The sequence below is a fragment of the Aquarana catesbeiana genome, linkage group LG02 (genome assembly GCF_042186555.1).
Source record: "Aquarana catesbeiana isolate 2022-GZ linkage group LG02, ASM4218655v1, whole genome shotgun sequence".
Taxonomy (NCBI): Eukaryota; Metazoa; Chordata; class Amphibia; order Anura; family Ranidae; genus Aquarana; species Aquarana catesbeiana.
Window position 1 is genome coordinate 681,650,608 of NC_133325.1, and position 26,246 is coordinate 681,676,853.

General features: G+C 43.6%; 1 protein-coding gene across 2 annotated transcripts in view; it reads right to left on the reverse strand.

The window, feature by feature from the left end:
• The window catches only part of AIPL1 (AIP like 1 HSP90 co-chaperone), a 148,312-nt gene that overhangs the window by 46,245 nt on the left and 75,821 nt on the right, over positions 1-26,246 (reverse strand). For both annotated transcript variants that reach the window (XM_073616738.1, XM_073616737.1), the window contains 2 exons: positions 12,014-12,202; positions 6,653-6,829 (listed from right to left, as the gene is read on the reverse strand). In XM_073616738.1, coding sequence (XP_073472839.1) covers positions 6,653-6,829; positions 12,014-12,202 — 366 coding nt within the window. The remainder of the gene's footprint in view (positions 1-6,652; positions 6,830-12,013; positions 12,203-26,246) is intronic.

Consider the following 26,246-nt stretch of genomic DNA (forward strand, 5'->3'; position numbering starts at 1 on the left):
GCCTTTAATATCACATTTTATTGTATTTAATGTTTGCTAATATCTTGTATTTCTTTCTTCATTCCCTAATTACCATGATTGTAATATGCTGTGAATGTCCCCTTTGTCCTCATGCATGCTGGTTTTTTAGGTAATTAATTTTGTAGGTCCTTCATACACATTGTCCTTCACTAACCTCCCCAACATGGTCTACGGGTCCTATATTCACCTAATGTAGTCACTTAACAATGTATTTTGTCAGCTCCATAGTAGTGCTTTACCCCAAACACCCCCTAAAATGTTTTGAAATGTAATTTGTGCTTTAAATTCAGGCAGAGTGCCTGAGGCTTTTTTTTTTGTGGTGTCCCCAAATCCTTTTTAGTAACCCTCCCTCCCCCCAACTGCTAAGTCAGCTGATCCCAATTCTCTATCTATCCTGAAATCATCTATCTGCTGACTTTGCCAAACCCATACACACTATACCCATCTCTTTTGTGGTCAGATGTATGGATGAATTTCCCAAAGCATGTAGTGCAAGGGCCTGCCTGTATACTTTCCAATGGTAGTGTTTAAACTTTTTAGATCCTATTATTATCTTGATAGGTAATAGCAGAATGTCCAAATGTGCTCAAATGTGTACAGTATGTATTTATATCTTTGTATTATGACACTTCTTACAGTGGGCTGCCAATAGTGTAACTAAGGAGGGGCTGTTCCAAGTAATACCCTGTATTTAGGCATTCATCTATCAATGAAGTGAAGAGGGTTACCTGTCCAAGATTTCCCCACCCCCCATGATGTTAGAAATGGCCCATGAGAGGGGGGGAGGGGGAATATGATAGGTGTACCTTATACTTTGGTGTTGTTAAATTCCCCTTAATAAATGCTATCTGGAGGTTGCCCCAGAATGTTTGTGCCTAATCTACTTGCCATGTTTCTGAGCAAAAATATTAATATTTTTTTTTTCCTCAACAGTTTCCTTCCATGCCACAGGAATGGCAGACTGTGGCCTCCCATTTTGCCCAGCGGTGGGACTTTCCTAACTGCGGAGGGGCAATTGATGGGAAACATGTCCACATCATCCCACCACCCAACTCGGGGTCGTACTATTTTAACTATAAGGGGTTCAATAGTATTGTGATGTTGGCGGTGGTGTCGGCTAATTACGACTTCTTGTATGTGGACGTGGGGAAGAATGGCCGGATGTCCGATGGTGGAGTTATCGCCCAGACGGAGTTCTACAGGCGTCTCCAGAATGGCAGCTTGGACTTGCCAGCTCCAGAGGACAATGTGGAAGGACTCCCATTTGTGTTCGTTGCTGATGAAGCGTTTGCGCTGGGGGACCATCTTATGCGGCCATTCCCGATGAGGACCCTCACCCCAGAACAGAGGGTTTTTAATTACCGGCTGGCCAGAGCCCGAAGAGTGGTGGAGAACACATTTGGAATCCTGGCCAGCCGGTTCCGCCTATTTCTGACACCTATCCATATGGCGGAGTATAAACTTAATCATATAATCATGGCGTGCTGTATTCTCCATAACTTTTTACGGAAACATTCGGCCAACTATGCTGGCTCAGTTGGGCCTGAGGCCGGAGTGATCCCTGAAACAACACTGACGGCGCTTGAAAGCGGCTGTCCTGGCTTGCCCTCCCTGAGTGCCCGCGATGTCCGGTTATGATACCTGGAGTTCTTTGCGGGCAGGGGGGCCATCAATATGCCTGCAAATTTGTGAAGCCTTTTTCAAATAAAAAAGCAAAAAAAAGAAAATTCTTTGTGGACATTTACTGCTTGTGTTTGTTTTAGCTGAGCCTGACAGCAATGTGGGGAGTCCTGTAAATTGCGTGATTGTGTAACCTTATACAAAGCACTGTTGGCTGTTATATACTAAAGGCGTATACACTTTTTATACTACAAGTGCTCTTGAAACTGCAATGAAAATGCTCTTGTAGTGCAAAGAGGATTTGCCCTTAGGAAATAACCACCATTTTTTATGAAAAAAGCAATTACATCACCACCAAAGTGTTGTAGCGTTGAGACAATAATCCACACATTCTTGAGTAACAAACTTTTTAGTACCTGCACAATCACATGTGTATTTAGAAACGGTTTTTATAACAAACCAACATATTTGTTGCATAACAATTTTTGGGGTGGCATTATCAAAAATAGAAATGTCCATTTACGATAAAACAGGCCTGTGTAAAACCAACAAGAAAGACAAAAAACTTGAACTTACAAAGTTCACATATGGTAAAACCTGAAGGCAATATCAGACATGAGTATTTAGGAACTGTGTTTGATATTGCGTTCAGATGGGGTCAAATCACCCCTTGAAAAGCCAAATTTGGAAGATGCACACCAATTTACGAATGTCAACATGTGCGACCTGCCATCACGGGGGATCAAGGGACGTGTTCTGGGGGAGCAAGCCCTTCCTCACCGCTACTTTATTATTGAGGAAGGGGTTGCACCCCCAAAACGTGTCCATTGATCTCCCGTGATGGCAGATAGCACATGTTGGCTTTTCTAAACATTTCAAAAATATTTTAAACATTGTACCAAACAAAAGTGATTTTGTGGGGTATTAAATTCGCCCCAAAACATCAATGATGTTATTATTTTTTTTAATCACATCATTGATTTTTGACTTGAGGTTCTCCAATTCTAAATTACACCCCATGATCTCCCCGATCAGCATCTGGGCACTTTCTGATGTGAACGGGTCTCGATCTCTAACAACGCGATCACCTAAAAAGAGAGAAAACAAACAAAAACAGGTATCAAAAATCTGCCAGCATCCATCTCTTACCTGAGTCTGTGGTCGCAGACACTCACCTGTTGTGGTGCCAATTTCAACCACATCTTCTTCCTCCTCCTGCTCCACTTGGGTTGGGGGTATTTCACCTTCTTCCACAGGTGGGGGGTCTCTGGTCTCCTCGGATGAGGGGTGTCCTCCGAGTCTTTTCTCCCCTATGTAAAACAAAAAGGGTATAATTAGCACACAGTGATTTGATGGCAGAACTATAAATAGGAAACATTGCTTGGAGGTGGGGTACAATTGTCAATTTTAGCAGAGTTCAAAGATGTCGCTTGTTTATTGTCCTTTGTCAACCTGCAATACTTTACCTGTTTAGTACAAGCTTCACAGATGGAGACCCCCCTATAGTATACACTGCAGCACCTGTGTGCCCCCCCTAATAAAAATGGTGTTCTTGTGTCCCACACTAGTGCTCCAGTGTCCAGATGTGAAAACAGCTGCTCAGTGTCCTCTCCTTACACAGAATCTAGTCTGCATTTCATTCTAGTAACAAACCCATCTACACAACCAAATATTTTGCATCCAAGTAGGCCCTAAAAAATGTAGGAAAATGCATATGGCCTAAACAATGGTGTTTTAGAGGGCGAAAAAAAAAATGTTTGATACGAACGAATAATGGGCCCATGAACATTAAAATTGACATTTGAAACTGTACAATTAAGAAAAGCATATGGAGCAGCACGAACGTAATTAAGACAAAAAGAATAGGAACACAGCACAACTACTTACTTTTTTGCAGCACTCTCCGGATCTTTTGGTACTGCTCGGGCTCTCTTAATTTTAGGTCCGACCACCGCTTCCTGAGCTGATCTTTCGATCGTCGTACCCCGAAATTCCTGTGCAGACTTTTGACCACTTTCGCCATGATCTTGGCCTTTCGGATATTGGGGTTGGGGTAAAGCCCATATTTCCCGTCATAGTCGGCCTTCTTCAGGATATCCACCATCTCCAACATCTCCCCAAAGGACATATTTGTGGCCTTAAATCGTCTCCTTCTAGATCGGGACGTGTCTGGATCCGGGCTTTCCTCCTCCTCCTCCTCATTGCTATAATTAGCACGCACCTGCTCTGACTCCACCATGTGCTTTTCACCCACTGCGCCGAACGAAAAGGGGCGGGGAATAGACTAGAAAGAACGTCAGGGGCGGGCGGAGTTACACGCATGCACAGTGTGTATAAAGCGTAACACGCGTGCATAGTACGTACGATCTGTGAGCGGACGAAGGAGCATTGGACGCGCCGATCGTAAGAACGAAGGTAAGAGACAAACTTGTGCCTATACTGCTTCTAGATTGAGGCCTACAGTATATTGTAACAAGATTAGGAGAGTTTTGTCTGACATTAGGCTTTGTCTTGTGTTGTGTCTTGCAGTGAACATGGATATGTTATTAAAAGATAATGACTTCATGTCACTATTCATTGATATGTTAAGGGAGCTGCCATGTCTGTGGGAGATCAACCACCCACATTACAAGAACCAAACAAAGAGGAAGGCAGCACTGGATAGATTGTTGGAAATTGTGAAGCAGGTGATCCCCACGGCAGACATCACATTTTTGAAGATCTTAATTGGTGGCCTGAGGAGCACTTATGTAAGGGAGCGCCAGAAAGTCCAGGATTCGCAGAGATCCGGAGCAGCAGATGACATCTATGTCCCCAGGATGTGGTACTATGACAGGCTGCATTTTCTGGCAGGCCAGACTGAACCCAGGCCATCACTCTCCAGTCTTCCTTCCATGCTTCCTTCCCCTCCAGCTGAGGCTTCTAACGCCCAACCTGGGCCTTCCAGGCAACAACATGTGGAGGAGCCCAGATTGAGCCAGGAATAGCATTCCTCTAAATATTGCTGGTTGTCCAATCAATGATGTTAACTAGATGTTAGTTTGGAGTACTAATTTAGGATTGTGATTGATGATGCAAAAACTAAAACCATGTCCCTTTTTCATACACAGGGAAGTCTCTGGGCCGAGCCGCCTGCCTGATATGCCGGTCCCTCCCCAACACCTGGAAAGAGAAAGTGGCAGGAGGAGGAGTGCCCTAGAGGAGGCTGCCATAGGCCTGTTTTGGAGGGCTACAGAGGCCCTGGGAGCACCACACACCGTGGAGGAGGACATTGCTGCCATCATTGCCTCTAAAATGCAGAGGATGGAGGAGGGACAACAACTCATGTGTGAGTCGCTCATATTGGAGGCTCTTAATAAAGGTATGAGGGGCCAAATTACATCTCAGACACACCTTTGCGAACTCACAGATGGTCCTCCTCCTCCTCCTGCAGGTCCTCCTCCTCCTCCTTCTCCTCCTCCTCCTCCAGGTCCTCCCAGTCCTCCTCCTCCCCCAGGTCCTACTCCTCCTCCTGCCACATCTCCAACAGCACAGCCACAGCCCGGAATGAAGCGTGGAAGAAAGACCAGAAAGTGAGGACCCTGGATCCAGTCTGGTCGGCCAAAAGATGCAGCCTCTTGTGGTACCACAGCCTGGGGACACAGATGTCATCTGCTGCAAATTCTGGACCAGACTGCCCTCCCTTACATATGGACTCCTCAGGCCACCAATTTTGATGTTCAAGAATTGATGTCTGCCCTGGGGGTCCCAGGCTTCGCTAATTTCTCATGTTTATCCAGTGTTGCCTCCCTCTTTGTTTGGTTCTGAGCCCTTAATAAAGGAATTTTGTTTTGAATTATACTTGCCTATGTGTGTTTGACTTCAAAAAGGACAGTTGGTTTGTGAGGATTCAGGTACATTTCAAAAATACAATGTGAAATTAACAAGGGACACCAACAACAAACAATCTCCTTGAGATTAAATAATAAAAGATATCAATGGTGTTGTGGTAACTTGACACACAAAACACACACAAAAATAGTTTGTAGTAAAAATAAAAATTACATTAAACAAAGATCAGCCTTGGAAAAAATACAAACATAAAATCTAAACCAAAAATGGCTTTAAATCACAAAAAAAGAAAAAAAAAAAAAAGAAATTCTGTCAGATGTGACAAATAATAATATTCCGGGAATCCCAAGAAAAAAACACAAAAATAAGTTTGTGAGAAGTGTGTGTGAACATGAGCAGCAAAACTACTTAATTCTTGTCACATTATAAAGAAGAAGAGAGTGCGCTGTATTAAACCATTTTTAACATTGCAGCGTGACGAAAGTGCTGTATCCATTGCGAACGCTAAGTTTACCAGACCGAGCTGTTCCGTCGGAACAGGCCACACACGGTCGGAATTGACGCGATCGGATTTTGTTGTCGGAAAATTTTATCTCCTGCTCTCCAACTTTGTGTGTCGGAAAATCCGATGGAAAATGTCCAATGGAGCCCACACACGGTCGGAATTTCCGACAACACGCTCCGATCGGACATTTTCCATCGGAAAATCCGACCGTGTGTACGGGGCATAAGAGTATATCATACGCCATTGTACACTAGCCCTTACAATCCAGATCAAGGATTATTTTTTAAAATGCTTTTTCTATGCCTGTTTAAAAAAAGTTTTCAAAGTGCTACCTACCCTCCACACTGCATTGCTGCCCTATGAATTCTCCTCTGATCTTGGTGGCCACTCATCAATGATGGCATTCATTTAACCCACTTACTGTTAGCCTACTGTTACCTCCTCTGGGGGTGCATCCTTTTGTGGCTTGGGCTTGAAGGAGATTGCTGAATAGGATGGCACTCATACCATATAGCGCGGGCACAGTTCTACCACACAGTGAGGAATGCGGACACCGGAGATACTATTTGTCAGGTGACTGGCCAAAAGACAGCTGAATTTGAAGTACTGGATGTACTCTAAAACATAATGACTGCAAAATGCCTCTAAATCAACCGCATATTATAATGAAATTACCTTAGTCTGTATATTTTTTAGACAAATAACGGCTTCTCTGTATTTATTGGTAGCGTCCTCATAGCGTCCAAGTTTAAACAGTCGATTTCCTTCTCCATGCAGAACTGGGACTGCTTTCAGCTTTTCATCGTCACTCAAGGCCCAGGTCTCTCTTTTATACATGCTGGGTGATTCGACCTGCCATACAAGAAGAGTCTTTTATGAATGAAGGACAGTTGAGATAGATAGATAGATAGATAGATAGATAGATAGATAGATAGATAGATAGATAGATAGATAGATAGATAGATAGATAGATAGATAGATAGATAGATAGATAGATAGATAGATAGATACAGTAGATTTAATCACAAACAGACTAAAGTACAGTTTCTTTCATAGAGCTGCACCATCCATTACTCCATCTTATATAAACTCCCAAAAATGTTAATGTACCTTGGTGGTTTATCTTTCATATCTAAATATTGCATTAGTATCTTTTTTCTTTGTTTAATATGTGTATTTCTTTGAATACATTTGTATCATTTTCATGGGATATTGCTTACATTTTATAGTTATGTAATGTACAGTATACATGTATATTGTTGAGCATGTATGTGTGGATATGTACAATATATGCATGTACTGTATTTATTGCTATTTTCAAAGAGTTATCGTGTAATATTTAATTGTAGATGAAGGATTAGGTAGGGTGGGCACTTAAAGTGGACTTAAAGTGGACTTTCCCTCAAAGGTGAAATCCTTTGTTAGAGAACAGTTCTTAGAAGGATTGGCACACCTGCAAATGCCTAGCAAAATCAAAGATTGGCACATGGAAATTCGCCAATGCGAATGCGCATGAGCGCACAGGCACGAACAGCCGCGAGGATCCATGTGCCAGTGTGCACACAATGCGTGGCAGATTCTGGCGCCCAGTGGACTATTTAAAGCCAGCAGTATGATCTTCAGCTCCCCCGTGTGCTCCTGTGTTCCTGTTTTTGTTACTATTGGACTTCCTGTTACCGACCCGGCTTCCCTTTGACCGGTCTTGTCTCCATCCCCGGCTTTGACTCTTGGCTTGTTCCAGTGACCCCACTTCTGCCTGCTGATCTGTGCTTGACCCCTGGCTTGCTCCTCTGGCTTCGCTACTGCCTGATTACCAGTGAATGACCCCGGCTGACTCCTGACCCTGCTTGCTGCTTACTCCTGGCTGATCTTCCATGTATGACTTCTGGCCTGGCTTCTGACTCTGCTCCTGGCTCACTCTGCTGCCAAGTCTTACCTGGTACTCCTGAGGACTCCTGCCTAACAGTGCATTCTGCTCGTCAGCCGCCATCCTGCGGGCATCACTTTATCACCTCAGCCTGTTGCAGCTGGCAACCCCTGCTTCTCTGAGCAAAGCAATTCCTGTTACCAACTTCAGGGGCGCTCTGCACTTAGCCGCAAGGCAAGCCCGACCAGGTATGTGACACTTTGCTTATCAAACTCCCCACCCCAATCTCTAGTACATTTGACTTTTTTTTGAGGGGGGGGGGGGTCTGGTACAGTTTTGATAGGTACCTGCTCCCACTTTCTCGGTTTTGCCTAGGCAAGAATGACGTGCACTTAGGCATGTCCTCTGCCCATGCCCCCTACAGGCTCCTGGGTCATGTCACACGTATGCACAGTGGGGGAAAGCTATAGTTTCTTAAAAAGTCACAGTCAGCTCCCATGTCCAAAATCGAGGCCCTTTGGGACCCGCAGCAGTAAGAAGAACCAGCTGCAGGAAGACAGCGCTGGACCCTAGACACTGATAAGTACCTGATATTTAAAATTCAGCAACTATATTATTTGTAGCTGCTGACTTTCAATAAAAACAAAACAAAACTGAATTCCTCTTCAATTGTTCAACTCCAGGCAAACAGCTAAATTCACAGTTGAACATGTGAACAGTCTTACCTAATAAAGCATTTCTAATTCTGTCCAGCCAGGTTTGTGGTTCATATAGCTTCATCAGACAGCACAGCCAGGAGGCGACACCACTTGCTCCTCCTTTTTTAGAAATAGCCTGCTGTTTGGGCAATGGAGGAACAGGCACACACTGTGTTAGTGAGCACTTCTCCTTATCGAGATAATCCATCCACCTCACAGGTGTGGCATATCAAGATGCTGATTAGACAGCATGATTATTGCACAGGCGTGCCTTTAGCTGGCCACAATAAAAAAATGCTCTAAAATGTGCAGTTTTACTGTATTGGGGGCGGGGGGTCAGAAAAACAGTCAGCATCTGGTGTGACCACCATTTGCCTAATGCAGTGCAGCACATCTCCTTCACATAGAGTTGATCAGGTTGTTGACTGTGGCCTGTGGAATGTTGGTCCATTCCTCTTCAATGGCTGTGTGAGGTTGCTGGATATTGGCAGGAACTGGAACATGCTGTCATATACACCGATGTCCGGTGAGTGCTCACTAACACAGATTTAGACAGATTTGTGAACAATATTTGCGAGAAATAGGCCTTTTGTTTGTTTTTTTTTTTTGTTTAGTTGTTTAGTTTAGTGTAGATCTTTGAGTTCAGCTTATGATAAAAAGGGGCAAACACAAAAGTGTTGCGTTTATAATTTTGCTCAGTATATATATATATATATATATATATATATATATATGGTTTCTTTCCAGGTGTAACTTGGTGGAAGTCAGTTTCACCACCTCTGGCTCAGGCCCTCTGCTCCCTGCTCATCACTATTACTTGTAAACACAGAAGTCTGGCTTCTGTGTTTACAAGTGACAGTTTGTCTCTCAACAGGTCCCACAAATCTGATCTTCTGAGCGGCCCCCACTGAGTGCAGGATTGGGACAAGGGAGATGCAGGTCCCCAGGGTGCAGTGCGTATCCTCACACCTTCACTGGATGATCTACCTGCGAGTGAGAGAGGCTGAGCCACTTACAATGTGAGGGGAGGTACTAGAGCCGGCTGGGTAGTTCAGCTTAATAAAGCAACAAATATAAGACATGAAAAATGGTGGAGCTTTAAGAAGGGGGGATAAGATGGGGCAGTGGAGGGGGGGGGGTTGCATGCAAAGGTCAGAGCTGAAGAGAGGTTAAAGGGAGATGTGGATGGGGGATGCAGGGGTAAGTAGATGTAGAAGAAGTTTAACCCTGCAGTCTGTGTGTAGTGCACCCTTGAACTTTGCAACCGGTACATATTACAATCCTGGTATTTAATGGCCCTTTAAGATCCTCCCATTGAAATTTGACCACACCCACTATTTGATGCAGTTTGGAGGGTGTGTGTTTTGGGTGGTCATGGTTGAGTTCCTCCATCTATTTTCTGAGAAAAAAAGCCATATATATATATATATATATATACACAGGGCTTTTTTTGTCTGAAAATAGGTACAGGAGCTCAATCACGACCCCTCGTCCCTCACACACACCCTCCAAACTGCATCAAATAGTGGGTGTGGTCTAAATAGAGTCATTAAATACCAGGAGTGCATTATGGACAGAGTACAGAGTTTCGGGAGGATGTTACACACAGACTGCAGAGCTCAGGGTTTGCTATGTAAATAGTGTAGAGTTCAGTGGTGCGCTGCACACAGAGTGCAGAGTTTAGTGGTGCAATACACACCGAGTGCAGAATTTAGTCTTCTTCCACAGCTACTTACCTCTTCATCCCCCATCCACATCTCACGTTTACCCCTCTTCAGCTCTGACCTCTGCATACAACCCCCCTCTACTGCCCCCATCTTCTCCCCGTCTCCTTAAAAGCTCCACCATCTTCCACATGTCTTATTTTTGTTGCTGTATTAAGCTGAAGCACCCAGCCAGCTCTAGTACCTCCCCGCATACTATAGTTGGCTCCACCTCTTTTACTTGCAGGGAGATCATCCAGTGGTGATGTTGACATTTGCACTGCACCCCAGGTACCTGCATCTCCCTTGTCCCCATCCTTCACTCAGTGGGAGCCACTCAGGAGATCTGATCTGTGGGAGCTATTAGGGAACAAGCGATTACTTGTAAGCATAGAAGTCGGACTTTTGTGTTTTCAAATAATAGTGGTCAGCAGGGAGCAGAGGGCCAGAGGTGGTAGAACTGAGTTCCACCAAGTTCCATCTGACAAAAAGCCAATAGATAGATAGATAGATAGATAGATAGATAGATAGATAGATAGATAGATAGATAGATAGATAGATAGATAGATAGATAGTTAGATTTATTTAAAAAAAATTTGAAACAAATCTCATTCGGCCAGGTTGTTTAAACTCCAAGTTCATGTTTTATTTTTAAGTTTTAGTCTGTGTCCCAATTTGTAAAACGAGGTAAGTTTACCACTTCTGCCTCTCTTTGCTTTGCTGCCTGTAGTGACAACTTCTCCCCTTATTTTTTTGTCCTGCTTTTACAGGGACAGGAAGTATGGTGACATCTCCCAAATGGGGTCAAGTAAAGCAATAAAACTTGACAGACAAGTCTATCTGACTAAATTGAGCTTTATTTAAAAAAAAAAAAAAAAAGAAAAGAAAATTGTACTGCCAATCCAACCTACAATAAGCAACATTTTCTACAAAAATGTAAAATCATTATGTTCAGACTAGAGCCATTTACTGTAACCCCATCGACTTTGCTGGGGTCAGGGGCAATATTTTCCCAATGACTGTCAACATTTGCAAAAGTAGCAATTGCCAACTAAGTTTACATTTTGAATATCTTGATAAAAATGTATTTTTTTTTCACTAAAATAAATGTAGATGTTGATGTTCTGAAAAGTTATTTAATAAGTAAAGAAGTTATCTGGTCACAGCATAGGCTTTCATTGTATTTTATAATATCAGCATTGTAATAACACTACAAACAACAGTTATTTTTGACAATCCAATATAAGCTTACTTTTAAAATTTCCTTTCATCTTGTGAGTTCTGCCTGTCTGCTAGCCATCTCTTTTCACAACTTTCTGGAAGTTTCATGCTTTACAGCTTCTCCTCTGCTGTTTGCTGTGAGTTTCTAAGAACTACATATCCCATGGTACCTTGCTGCCTGCAAGCAGTGATTCTTGCACTGGCTCACCTCCTGAAACTCCTCATCTCAGCACCTCTGTAGTTCAGAAGGCAGGCTCTGTGAAATGTGTGACACAGCAGTGCCTACTGACTACAGCACATAATGAATATGCTAAGAAAGTAAATGTGTGGGGATCTTAAGTAAGTTTACAAACTTCAAGATTGTTCAGAGTAGAATAGGCAAGAAATTATTGAAATACAGTATGGAAAAGATTATATGATAATACATTTTGACAATAGACGCTTTGAATACAAATAATTAATTGCACACGCTACTATCCAACTCACTAATCTAGCAATTTAGGGAACCAAGCATTTATACCAGTGTAGATTGTATAAATTAATTTACCTTCAAGAGTTCAATGACAAATATTAAAGGCTGAGGCTCTTTCTGAAGCTCATCCAGATCTTCATAACCCAATGTATGGTAGGCAAACATGTTCGCCAGCCCACATGTGTGTATGTGCCAGTCTGTTGGGTCCTTTCCTTCAGCTATACGTCGTAAACTTTTGGCAACAATTGGGTATAATCCTGTATGCTGTAAAAAAAATACACAGGTCAGTAGGTCATTCAGAACAGAACCAAGTTTTATGTAGTATATACAATACTGTTAGAAAAACCAAATGTCATTTCTAAGGACCTATTCTCATTGGTATCTGATAATGTAATTGAAGCTACCTAAATGCATTCACACTTACTCAAAGACCTTAAAAAAAGTTTTATATACTCAAATGAAGAAAAAAAAAATAGGCATTAGTACGTTTTTTTCAAGGACCTTGGTACAGAATTTTCCACAGAATAGAGTTGATGTGTAATAACATGGAAGTGTTCTCTGCAGCATTCTCCTTTAAGCCTAGGGTGACTTGATGGTATATCATGGGGGGGGGGGCTGCTCATGGTTCCTTGGGCTTGGTGTCTCCATGTGTTCATCTCTAGAGACCAGCTGCCTCTCACCTGACTGGTTTTATAACCTCTCCTCTAAGCATGGCCCCACCCCAGGCCCTATCAGGGAACCCTATATTAACCTGTGCACTGCAAGCCAGCAGTGCTGATCAACCATTGTGTGATAGCCTCCGTGTGTACTTGCTGTGTTTCCTACGTCTGATTCCTGTTACCGACTGTTATGTTTATCCTTGTCTGCTAGTCGCCCTGACCCTTGGCTTACCCCTTACTTCCCTGTCGTTCCAACCTGCTGCCTCCTTCCTCTTCTCCTGTAAGTCTACGGTGAGCGTGAGCTGTGAGACCCTGGGGGCCGAGACCTGGAGCCAGACTGCAGCGCAGTCCATCCTCACCACTAGAGGCTCTGGTGAACACCTGCTGGCTCTTAGACTCTGCGCCCTGGGGAATCTATGCTCTAGCTCCCACTGGGATCCATGTTAGTTATCCTGTAGACCTGCTTCCTGAACCAATCCGCAGCAGTCAGTCCTAGGGTCCACTACCTTAGCGGTGCACTTCTGACTCCTACAGAGTGCATCTGTCACCTGGTCTCGGGTGACCTGACACTATGGAGCATATTTGTTTTGTTTTATTGTTGTTTTGTATATTAAACACTAAAAAACTCAATAAAAAGTATTTGATTTTAAAAAAAGAGGGATTCCAGTTATTAAGGAGGTTGGGCAGTTTAATTTAATTTAAAATGTTTTTGTGTCTTCATTTTTGGGGATTTTTCCTCACCTGTTCAAATAATAGTGAGTACAGGAAGCGGGGGAACATTTCTACAACACAAACAGTTATAAAAAATATAATTTTAGTAAAAGTGGAGAATGTATATAAAGAGCGGCCTATGTTAGCAACAAGATTTCAATAGGTACAAGTACCATCATCCCAAAATGTCAAGATCAAGGAAAAGGGAGGGTAGGGCGATGGTCGCAGTTGCTGCTACCGTCGGCCAGCGTCTCCGCCCCCCAACAGGGGAAAAGGAGGGGACTATTACGATACTCAGTGTATGTATACAGTAAGGGTAGGGAGTGAAAGAAAAAAATATGTGTATGTGTATGGTAATTTTTATACGAATTTTCCTTTTAGCCATTGTGACTCCTTTGGTTACGTACTCAGGATCCCAGTTCTAGGGATGCTTGAAATGTTAACGTCTCTCACGGCTCTGTATGACTCTCTTGACCTACGGTCCTGTTAACCGGAAGTTTTCCTTGCATCCCAGCTCATGCGTCATATATTATTCCAATCTTTAGGTGGTGAGTGCCAGCTCTACTACTGTCAGTGCGTAGTTTTTCCATCATAATTATTTCCCTTGCATGGATGGGAATTCCTGGGTTCCCCTTTTTTTCCCATCCCCCAGCCCCCCCCCCTCTTCCCCCCCCCTTTTCCCCTCCCCTCCTCTGTCTCCCCTTTTCCACCCTCCTTCTCCTCCTTCCTTCCCCTCTCTCCCCCCTTCCCCCCCCTCTCCCTTCCCTTCCTCTTCCCAAACTTTTCCTTTCCCAGTCCTCTCTTTCCTCCCCCTTCTTTCCCCTTCCCCCCTTTTCTTTCTCTCCCCCCCCCCTCTATTTTCTGCCTTCCCCCTCATTTCCTTCACTTTTTCTCCTCCTGCGCCATTCCCCCTTCCCTTTCCTTGGTGTACACCTCTCCTCCCCCTCCCCCCCCCTCTTCACCCTTCCCCCCCCTTTCCTCCCTCCCCTTCCTTCCTTCCCTCCTATCTCCCCTTTCTGGTTTTCTCCAATAATTTTTTAACTCTGCACCATTCCTTCCACTACACCACTACTCTGGGCTATCTGAAGGACTTGGCATTGGCACTTACACCCCTCCCTTTCTTTATGATATCACAGTATGGTGATATGTATAATCGACTAATCAAATATCTATTTATCAGAGGCTGTCTGTCATCCCCTGTGTCCGCCGCAGGGGGAATTTTTTGGGGTCCCGCATGCCCACAGAGATTTCCTGAACTGGGTGAGCTTGTCCTTAATTTCTATGTTCTGTACGGAATGTTTTTGTTATTTTGCTAACAACTCTGCTGCAATAATCCTATGTGCACTTGATGTTTTGTTTGTATATGCTAAAACTACCCTATGTCATATTGTAGATATGGTTCTCCTGTAGAAGCGGTGGTAACCGCGAAACCGGTCGAGAAATACAGTTGTACACATATCTGCCATCTAAATTGTGCAGAATCCACTTGTTCAGACTATGTGGTACCTCCCTCTTTTTATGGTTATATGTAGTGTTGTTCTTTTTGTCGTTTACAATCGCAATTGTATGCGGTACTGTAATTTTATGAAAATTGTTTCTATTAAAATTGAACTTTTATAAAATATTTCATCATTTTTTTCTTTCACTCCCTACCCTTACTGTATACATACACTGAGTACCGTAATAGTCCCCTCCTTTTCCCCTGTTGGGGGACGGAGACGCTGGCCGACAGTAGCAGCAACTGCGACCATCGCCCTACCGTCCCTTTTCCTTGATCTTAAAAGTGGAGAATGGTTAGAACTGCTGTCTGGTTTTTATTTTTTTTCTGCATTTGTAACGTGTGTGTAAATTCAGTTTTTAATTCTTACGGCACCATAGGTGTGATCTGTATCACCTATGACACCAGCCTTGCAGGTATAATATTTACCAGGACTGGTGTTGTGTCTCCATCTACATATGCGTGTTACCATTTACAAATCGCAAGGCTCCAGCACCATCACGGGCAGTACACACAGTCATGGAGACACAATATGATCATTGGTACCTGCAACTAAAAGCCCAGTTTGTTAGTTATGCCCCGTACACACGGTCGGACTTTCCGATGGAATATGTGCGATTGGAGCTTGTTGTCGGAAATTCCGACCGCGTGTGGGCTCCATCAGACTTTTTCCATCGGAATTTCCGACACACAAAGTTTGAGAGCAGGCTATAAAATTTTCCCACAACAAAATCCGTTTGCGTAAATTCCGACCGTGTGTGGACAATTCCGACGCACAAAGTGCCACGCATGCTCAGAATAAATTAAGAGATGAAAGCTATTGGCTACTGCCCCGTTTATAGTCCCAACATAGGTGTTTTACGTCACCACGTTCAGAACGATCGGATTTTCCAACAACTTTGTGCGACCATGTGTATGCAAGACAAGTTTGATCCAACATCTGTCGGAAAAAATCAATGGATTTTGTTGTCGGAATGTCCAATCAATGTCCGATCGTGTGTACAGGGCATAAGAATAAAATAAAAAGCAAACTGGCAAATGACAAAGGTAACTAGCTACTAGCCCCTTTAAAAGTTTTCAAATGATTCCTGAAGTTCAACTTATAACTGAATTCTCTCATTCAAGCAAGGACAACTATCCTGATAAAAGCGTGAACTCCTTTCTCCAAGGCTTTCTAACACTCCTTTGTGTATATTTTCCATTAAATAGAAAATGTAACGGAACTATGTTTATTTCAAGTGGCTTCGGTTCACATTTCAAAATGTTAAATATCTTGCATTCTTTGTAGTGCACAATATACAGGATTTAAATACTGAATCAAGGTTGAATAAAATTGTATTGCATTGGCAGTAAGATATTTTCCTATGATTTAAAGTGCGCAGTTGTCTATTCCACATGCATAACTGAAAAGCTTTTACAATTACAGTCATGTCTTTTACAATTTTTATTGCTTCTGTCTCATTTCTTTTATTCTGGTTTACAATAGAAAAAAGTTTTAAAATGTAGAATGTTAGCTTACCATACATCAGTGGATTTTAGAACCGAACTTCAGGCATCAAAAAATCACTGAAAAGCATTCCTCAATAGCCAGTAAGCATATACTGTAAATCCACTTTGTGTACAAAAATGCAAACCCAGTAATTAAGTATCAGTGACACCATCACTGTGCTATTCCTAGGCTGTGTGGACAACAGAGCAGTGGGGAGAATCCAGATTGTCACATCCACTACAGAAACACACAAAGCACATCAAGATTCAAGTAAGAATACACATGACTCCTGTATTTGGACGATTTTTGTTCACCCTGAAGTTCCGTTTTTTTAAAACCGAGATGTAAGAATGTAAGGAAATAACTTTGCTCTAGAGCTGGGGTCTCCAAACTTTCTAAAAAAAAAAAAGAGTCAGTTTACTGTCCTTCATACATTAGGGGGGCTAGTGAGAGTAGAAAATGTCCTGGAGTCAGTGGGAGTAACCAATGCCTCATCATTGGTTTTAGGGGGAGGAATAGTGTCCCATCATTGGTGTCAGTGGGAAGAATAGTGTCCCATCATTGGTATCAATGGAGGGAATGGTGCCCCATTTTTGGTGTCTGTGGGAGGAATAGTACCCCATCATTGGTGCCAGTGGGAGGAATAGTATTCCATCTTTGGTATCAGTGGAGGAATGGTGTTTCATGATTGGTATCAGTGGGAAGAATAGTGTCCCATCATTGGTATCAGTGCAAGAATAGTATTCCATCATTGGTATCATTAGGAAGAATAGTGTCCTATCATTGGTAGCAGTGGGAGAATAGTATCCCATCATTTGTATCAGTGGGAAGAATGATGCCCCATCATTGGTGTCAGTAGGAAGATTAGTCCCCTGTCCCCTTCCCAGGACGGAACGTTATACACACACAACCTGTTGGGAAAGATTAGCACGCCACCCCATACCGGCCGCTGTTGCCCGTTCGTTTCTGCTGTTTTAGTGTGGTGCCCTTAAGCGCCTTGTTACTGTGAGTACCCATTGCGGGATTTGTTTATGATTTTAATAAATTTAGTACATACTGCACCATGAAGTCCTTTTTGTGTTGCTATATTGAGGTACAAACCCGGACTGCTGTGAGGAACAGAGGCACCAGTGCAAATCTATCCAGGACCCTGCATATAACATCGAACCCATAGAGGTTCTAAGGCACATTCTGACCAAGCTTAGTTGCAAGGTCACACGCCCTAAGGTGAGCACTTTAGTTTGTGTTCACAATAACACATGAATGGAATGTGGAAGATCTGTGGATTGTTAATTTGATCATTGCACAGCAACACAGCACTGTATTGCAAAGAATCACATGGATGCAACACCAAATCGCATGGATGCGTTTTTTGTATTTTTTTATTTTTTATTGTCTGAACATTGCACTAACACCATATTGCATAGATGCAGCACTGAAATGCATGGATGCAAAACTAAATCGGACTGTTAATTTGATCATTTCACAGCAACACAGCACTGAATTGCATAGAATCACATGGATGCAACACCAAATCGCACGGATGCGTTTTTTGTATTTTTTAATTTTTTATTGTTTGAACATTGCACTAACACCATATTGCATAGATGCAGCACTGAAATGCATGGATGCAACACTAAGTCGCATAGATGTTTGTTTTGAATTATCTATTAATGTTTGAAAATTGCACAAGCTTTGTGGAATATTTGCAATACACAGGCTGATTGGAGCACTTTTACCTATTTATTCATTCACTGAAGTTTATTGCACATTAATATATAGTATTAATAGATTTTGTATAAATGTTTTATGTTAAGCACAATGTTACTTTATTAATATTTTAGTGAAATTTCTTACATTTTGTTTTTATAAGCGCAGCGTGTGTACAATTTGATTACATATATATTACTTCTTGAAACACTTCCACGTGTTTGTGTTTTAAAAATTGCATCTATTTTAATGTACATGTTGATGTGCATTGTGTTTTTTTTTGTTTTTTGTTTTTTAAAGAGCATTGAAAGCACACATCAATGCGCATAAGCACTCTTATTACCAATGATGTAAGAAGTGGCCTAAATTTTGTAAAAAAAAATAAAGAGGGGCCAAGAAAAAAAAATTGAGAAATGCACAATAAACTGGCCAAACATCAAGCTGTTTTGCTTGAATCTGAACAATCGCACAGCTCCCAACTGTCTCTGAGTTCGAGGGACTGTCCCTGATTTGGAACAAAGTCCCTCTGTCCCTCTCTCCTCTTCATTTGTCCCTTATTGTGTTCTGATCTAAATAGTTGTATGTAAAATGCACTATTTATCTTTCAAAAAGTGTTTCCTGGTGCTAAATCTTCCATCCAATTTCTAAATTGATGCATTTATAAATGTAGCGCTGGTAGATTTTTATCTACCGCTGATAGGTACATTTAGTGGGTCGCTTATTATAGGAAGTTAGATTTGCCTCTGTTCCATCTTGGCTGACGTTGCATGCAGTTCCACATTGTGCCGGTGGGTGTCGTTGTCAAGATCGGCAGATGTTGAAGCGTATGAGTGCTCCTCTGTCCCGGTGATAACTCGGTGGAGGTGGTCCTCCGAGTTGCATTCTGGGAGAGGGTATTTATGGGACATGTTTTAGGGTTCATTTTCAGCCACCTGCTGGCCCTCCTGGCCGACAGGTATGCACTAGGAATACCACCTTGTGGTCCTTCGTTCCGGAGGCCCGCGTCGCTGCGGCGTGTGGGTGGGCCCAGAAGCCTGTCTGGGGCCTACCACGGCAGCGGAGGAATGGTCCTGAGCTGTCTATCCTGAGTGAAGAAGCTGGACAACCGAGAAGATCCCAGGGGAGGACCCATCACGGAAGGAGCATGCAGAGTGCTGGTCTGGAGAGGGGCCTGGTGACTCGGTTGGAGGACGCATTCTGAAGTAATCTTACAGTATAGTACTGCCGGGTTGGCTTAAAGGTTCAATACTGTATCTGACATTCATCACAAACCAATACATCCTGTGGCAGAGGATTGTACGGGTTTTATTCCAGATAAGTCTGTGGCAGAGACTTTTGTTTGTGTTACGTACTGGCTGCTAGGCAAGTGAGAGATGTCTATCCAGGCGGGCAAAGACTGAATCCTACGAAAGGGGGACTATTCAATTGCAAGTGTTCAATTACAAAGAATGTTCCGAAGAAATACAACAGAAAGGTATTTGAGCTTCCCTGCAGCTTTCCCACTACCTCTTTCCTGCTACTTCCCTTGTTCGTTTTATTAAAGCATTGGAAAACCTACTCAAGAGTTTGGTGCTTATATCGTCCAGAGGTAAACTCAACGGAACCCTAGACCCGGTGTCGGTGAAATAGAGGTATTGAGAGTGAAGGTAACAAGCCCACTTATACCAGCAGCTCCACCGAGAGTTATTGATACATACATTTCAAAAGAAAAGAATAGTAGTGGTAAAAAAGCGTTTGTGAGTTTAACTAATCATTTTTTTTTTTTTTTTTTTAGGATTTTCATTTAAGGGGGTGTGGAAGGGTGTGTGTCCTATGCCTACTTACTTTTGCTAATAGGTGTCCCTCATTCCCATCTCAAAAAGTTGGGAGGTAGGCAATCGGAGTTTCAGAAATGTGTTTTCTTGCCTGATATGTATATACACTATTTATTGCAAGTTGGCTAGCTCTTCATTGATAGCAAAGTTCAGTGCTTGCTTATGCATAATGTACACAATTTATTTGAAACACCTGAGTCACCAAAGCAATGCAAATAGGAATCCTTGAACACCGTGGGCAGCAAGGCTGTACTGTGCATACCTGCTTTCATAGCAGAGCTAAACAAGGTAGTTTTGACCACTTCTGAAGACAAGAATCTGTGTGTTCATCTACATCACAGCCATGCTATCTGTAGGGTTCAATGAACTAGAGGACCCTGTACAGTATGTTCCACTCACTCTGTTCTGAATGGACCTGAATATCTAGTCACACAGAAGGCCATCTGGCTATACAAGCCTGCACTGCATTTTCAGCAGAGAATAATGTGGGATTATTCAAACTTTTTCAACTCTCAGAAATTATGGAGCACAGAATGAGATGGTGAGTGCCCAGAGGCTCAGAGGCGGCTCTCTAATTAGGCAAAGTAGGCGGTCGCCTAAGGCCTCGCCCCCCCCAGGGGCCTCGCCACCGCCTACTTTGCCTAAAGAACCGCCTCTGGCTATCCTCATACTACATCAGTCCCAGGTACAGTCAGCGGAGCTTCGTGCCACCTCATTCAGAGTACAGTCAGTCCGCCTCCTCTCTGCTTTGTAACACCCTGTCCCACCAGGGCACTGCCCAGTCTCCACCCCTTTCAAGAAAACTCCACTGGAACAGCAGGTGTCCTTTTCATCAGAACACCAGCAGCCACACACCCAGAGACCGTCAACTGCCCCGCCCTGCCCACCAGCAAATCCTGTCCGTCCTGCCCACCAGCAAATCCTGTCCGTCCTTTCAGCCGATATCTTGTGCAAGGGCACAGCTAGCACCTCAGCACAGGATCGTGGAGTCCACCCTCCTTCCAGGGCGGGGCTTCCATGGTGGAGGCCAATTCCAGTACGCTGTAGCCTGTCTGTGTGCAGCCGACTGACTAAGCTGTGAGGGGACAGAGCCTTGCTATGTGTAAGGTACATGTGACTGGGGGGGTTGTACAGGTGACTGGGGGGGTTGTACAGGTGAATGGGGGGGTTGTACAGGTGACGGGGGTGTTGTACAGGTTACTGGGGGGGTTGTACAGGTGACAGGGGGTTGTACATGTGACTGGGGGGTTGTACATGTGACTGGGGGGGGGTTGTGCGGGTGACTGGGTGGGGGGTTGTGCAGGTGACTGGGGGGGGTTGTGCAGGTGACTGGGGGGGGAGTTGTGCAGGTGACTGGGGGGGGAGTTGTGCAGGTGACTGGGGGGGTTGTGCAGGTGACTGGGGGGGGTTGTGCAGGTGACTGGGGAGTTGAGAGCACTGACACCAGCGCACAGTACTAAGTATTAATTAAAATTAATTGCATATATTAAGAGCCCTGGTGTCAGTGTGCTCTATCTCAGCCCTGGTGTGATGGAGCACACTGACACCAGCGCTGAGATAGAGAGTACTGACACCAGTACTCTTAATATATGCAATTAATTTTTATTGCTTGAATTATTTTTTTTTCCAATTATAGACGTTAATGGGGCCTCAGGTCTAGGTTATGCCTAAGGCCTCACAAAGCCTAGAGCCGCCTCTGCAGAGGCTTCATGTCATCAGATGTTATTTAGGGTCCTTCCTAACTATACTTAAAAAAGTGAATTATTTTAAATCTTAGCTTTTACCACATATTCGTTTAAAGTAGTAATCAAGACCCACACCACTAGTGCAGATGAATTGCCAAGGAATAATACTTACAAGGATCCATTAGATCTGGCTCCAAAATTCGATGTGAATAGCCAGATATTTGCTGGAGCTAAGACAACTGGTAGAGAGGTCCATTGGAGCCCTTATGCCCTGTACACACGATAGGATTTTCCGACAACAAATGTTCGATGGGAGCTTGTTGTCGGAAATTCCGACTGTGTGTAGGCTCCATTGGACATTTTCCGTCAGAATTTATGACAAACAAAATTTGAGATCTGGATCTCAAATTTTCCGACAACAAAATCCATTGTCGGAAATTCCGATCGTGTGTACAAAATTCTGACGCACAAAGTTCCACGCATGCTCGGAATCAAGCAGAAGAGCCGCACTGGCTATTAAACTTAATTTTTCTCGGCTCGTCGTACTTCTTCACCGCGTTCTTCACGTTCGGAATTTCCGACAAGATTTGTGTGACCGTGTGTATGCAAGACAAGTTTGAGCCAACATCAGTCGGAAAAAAAACATGGATTTTTTTGTCAGAATGTGCGACCGTGTGTACGTGGCATTAGGATGTAGTGGACTTTTATGGCACTCCTGGGTCATGATACTTTAATCAATATACAGTACAATGTATAACATATTATTCACTAAGATACTGAGGGGCTACAGGCAAACAAAAATATCTGGTTACTTTATGTAAAGTTCCGAAAGCAGGTTCATTTTCACCTATTCATCCTCCAGCATACAAACAAAAACAGACTGTAAACATCTAAAAATAAAGCAGGAGAAAACATCCATTTCTTTGAACATTATGATTACTCTGTGCCATATGCAGGCATAGAAAATAACATGTGTTAGCAAGAAAATAGTGTGCTAACCATCAGTCCTGTCTGTTTGCCACTGTTCTTGGATCAGAGCCAGTGCAAAGATAAGATTATAGAGACGGAGATGCTGCAAAATGACTGCAGATGAGGAAAGAGCTCTGTGCTGCTTTCTTTCCATTTCCTTTCAAAGGTCAGAGGGCGACACTACTTGTACTCCCATTTGGAATGGTTTCAAAGCTTCACCATGCTCAGTTTCTCACTTGCATTGATTTCCTTCTTCCTACTTATTGTTTGTGCATCATGTTTGCATTGGGAATCTTCTCTCCTTGTTAACAATGTTATCCCCCTCTGCTCTTCCCGGTTAAATTGTCTCTCTTACTTCAGTTTTCTGTACAGACCTATTCATTTGCTTAGATCTCTCCGGACATTTTGATCTCCAACACCCTAATAAAACCTCTGGATCTCAAATTTTCCGACAACAAAATCCGTTGTCGGAAATTCTGATCATGTGTACAAAATTCCGATGCACAAAATTCCACACATGCTCGGAATCAAGCAGAAGAACCACACTGGCTATTGAACTTCATTTTTTTCAGCTCGTCATACGTGTTGTACGTCACCACTTTCTTGATGTTCGGAATTTCCGACAACATTTGTGTGACCATGTGTATGCAAGACAAGTTGGAGCCAACATCCGTCGGAAATAAATCCAGGATTTTGTTGTCGGAAAATCCTATCGTGTGCACAAGGCATTACTATTCACTTCCCTTATTGGCAAATCTTCCCATTCCACTGTAAATCCAGACTTGGGTAGATTGGTTTGGTTTTACCTACACTACATGTCTGCATTGTACATATTAATGGGTATCTTTGCTTTAGCATGGAAGCTCCCTGGTACATCACAAGCAGATTGGGCTATTTTGGAATCAGGTGGAAATATTTGGGTTGATTTACCTAGGCAAAGAGACTGTTTACTTTGCATTTTGCAGGGTAATTTTCCATTATCTTAATGAATGGAGTGAAGCTCTGCTGACTTCCATCTTCCAATTATGTGCAAGCAAAAATGCATTTTTATATTTTCCTTGAACATGATTGGGTATGCTTTGAAAAGTGGAATTTCACAACATTTACCAAGCTCTGGGGCAAATTCTTGCAAAGTACAATGTATCTTGCAGCCTTTTTGACTTTAGTAAATCAACCCAAAATACTTCTACACAAGACTTTTTGTTCTGTCTTCCCTACGGTCAAAAAGCAAACATTTATGAGTGGCTGAACTAAAAACGGTGATAGAGGTGCTAAGGGAGCTGATGTTAAGCCCTCATTCACACTAAATGCAGCATTGAAATTGTGCAAATTCAGCTGAAATTGCATGATTTCAAAGCTGCATGTCAGCGCGACTTCAGGTGTGACTTGGCTGACATCTGTGCGACTTCATGCACAGATGTCTATGCAAGTCACACGTGAAATCGGTAAGAGTAGTGTAGGAACTACTTTTTTAAATCGGTGCGGCACCGCAAAGTCGGCATCGCACAGATTTGAACGGTTCCATTGCCGACAATAGGGTACGACTTGTCATGCGATTTGGACCTAGCTAAATCCAGTGGCGTCGCTAGGGGGGGTGTGGTCTGCACCCGGGTGCCACCTGCTACAGGGGTGACACCATCCTGGGGGTGAGGAAAGCCCTGGCTGACTTTGGAAGTTTTTTTTTCAGCTGGAAACCCACCTCCAGCGCTGCGGGTGTTCTCCTCCTCCTCTCTGTCTCTACAGCGCTGCTGCCTGAGCCTGTCACGATCCATTCTCCACCTCGGCGCCTCTCCTCTCCAGCTGCCACCCAGGTGTTCCATGTACCTGAGCTGCCCGAGATGGTGCGGTAACAGCGGGGGGGAGGGGGTGTCTGCTTGCGATGGTGGGGGGGTGTCCTCCGCAGTGTTGGGACGGGGGTCTGTAGTGATAAAGGGGGGTGGTTTGTCCTGGGGGGGCTGTAGTGATAAAGGGGGGTAATTTGTCCTAGGGGAGCTGTACTGATGGGGGGCTGTACTGATGGAGGAGGGTAGCTTGTGCTGGGGTGGGCTGTACTGATGGAGGGGGTGGTTTGTCCTGGGGGGACTGCACTGATAAAGGGGGTAGTTTGTTGTACTGTACTGTTGTGGCTGTACTGATGAAGGGGGGTGGTATGTCCTGGAGGGGGCTGTACTGATGGAGGGGGGTGTTTTTCCTAGGGGCAGGTATCTGTACTAATGGAGGTGGTGCTTTGTCCTGGGGGGAGGGCACTGTACTGATGGAGGAGGGGGGGCTGGTTTGTTCTGAGGGGGGTCTGTACTGATGGAGGGGGTTTATACTTAGTAAGGGGACTATACTGAGGAAGGGGGGGTCAGTACTAAGTGGGGGGGTCTATACTGAGGGGAGGACTATACTTTGTGGAGGGAGGGTCTGTACTGAGGGGGGACTATACTTTGTGGAGGGAGGGTCTGTACTGAGGGGGGACTATACTTTGTGGAGGGAGGGTCTGTACTGACGGGGGGACTATACTTGGAAGGGGGTCTGTACTGAAGGAGGGGGGTCTGTACTGAGGGGGGACTATACTTGGAAGGGTGTCTATACTGAAAGAAGGGGTCTGTACTGAGGAGCGACTATAGTTGGTGGAGGGGGGTGACACCATGTTTTACCGCACCGGGTGACACAAACCCTAGTGACTCCACTGGCTAAATCAATCATTTAAATGATGAAGCCCTACTGATCTTGATAAATATTAAACAAAGAGATAAAAAAATAAAACATTGCCTATGCTATCTAAAACTAAAAAAATAGTTTCAGCCCGGGTTCACACCATAATTCGCTGCGGACCGCACAGGAGCGCTGTGCGTCCCTGTTCACCGTTTCAGGGACGAATCAGGGCCGTTTCTATGCCTGAATTCGGCCCTGAAACGCAGCCAAAGACGCACAGCGTTTTTGTGCAGTGCGCACCGCAGCCGCCCCGGAGATATGTGAACCGGCTCCATAGGGAGCCAGTCACATTCTCCTGCTATGCGAATTAGATGTGCGGAAACGCACATCTAATTCGCATAGGTGTGAACCCGGGCTTAAGTTTACATATGATTAAAGCTAACTTCCAGGCTAAACAAATGTTGTCTAAATACAAAAGGCACATGTTGTCCAACTTGAACATTGGTGTCCTTTGTGCATTTTTTCCAGATCTATGCAATAATCAAGCATTAAACAAGTTGCATTTTGCCTCCTGTAACACAGACCAGTCACTGCTGCTCTCTCTCCTTGTGCAGGGTGACTGGTCTTCTATCCTTCCCCTTTTCTGCAGGCAGCCTGTACTGGGAGGTCCTCCTGGCCCCTATCCACAGCTCTGCTTTCTACACACTATAAGCAGTACAGTTATAATGTCACTGCTACTTTTACAAGACAATACTTGGCTCTGCAAAAAAAAAAAAAAAACGAGTACAAACCGTTGTGCTGCTTTCGTTTCATTATGTTTGTGTCCAAAGTTCAGCTTTCATTTTTTAAGCTTTTCTTTGAGTTTTACACAAGAGTCACATATACATCACAGCTAAAAAAATGTGTTTGCTTAAAGTGGATGTAAACCCCAATTTTTTTTTCTTTTGATGTCATAATGTAGAGTATAAGATTTTCTATCATTTGAGCCCAGTCTTGCCACAAAGAGTTAATCCATCTCTGAGCAATCCTCTTTTATTGTTTAGTGAGATAAATCTTGACAAACTGAGAAAAACTTTGTCAAATCCTCCCCCTTGCTGTGAGTGACTGGTGATTTACATCTCGTGCACCAGCCT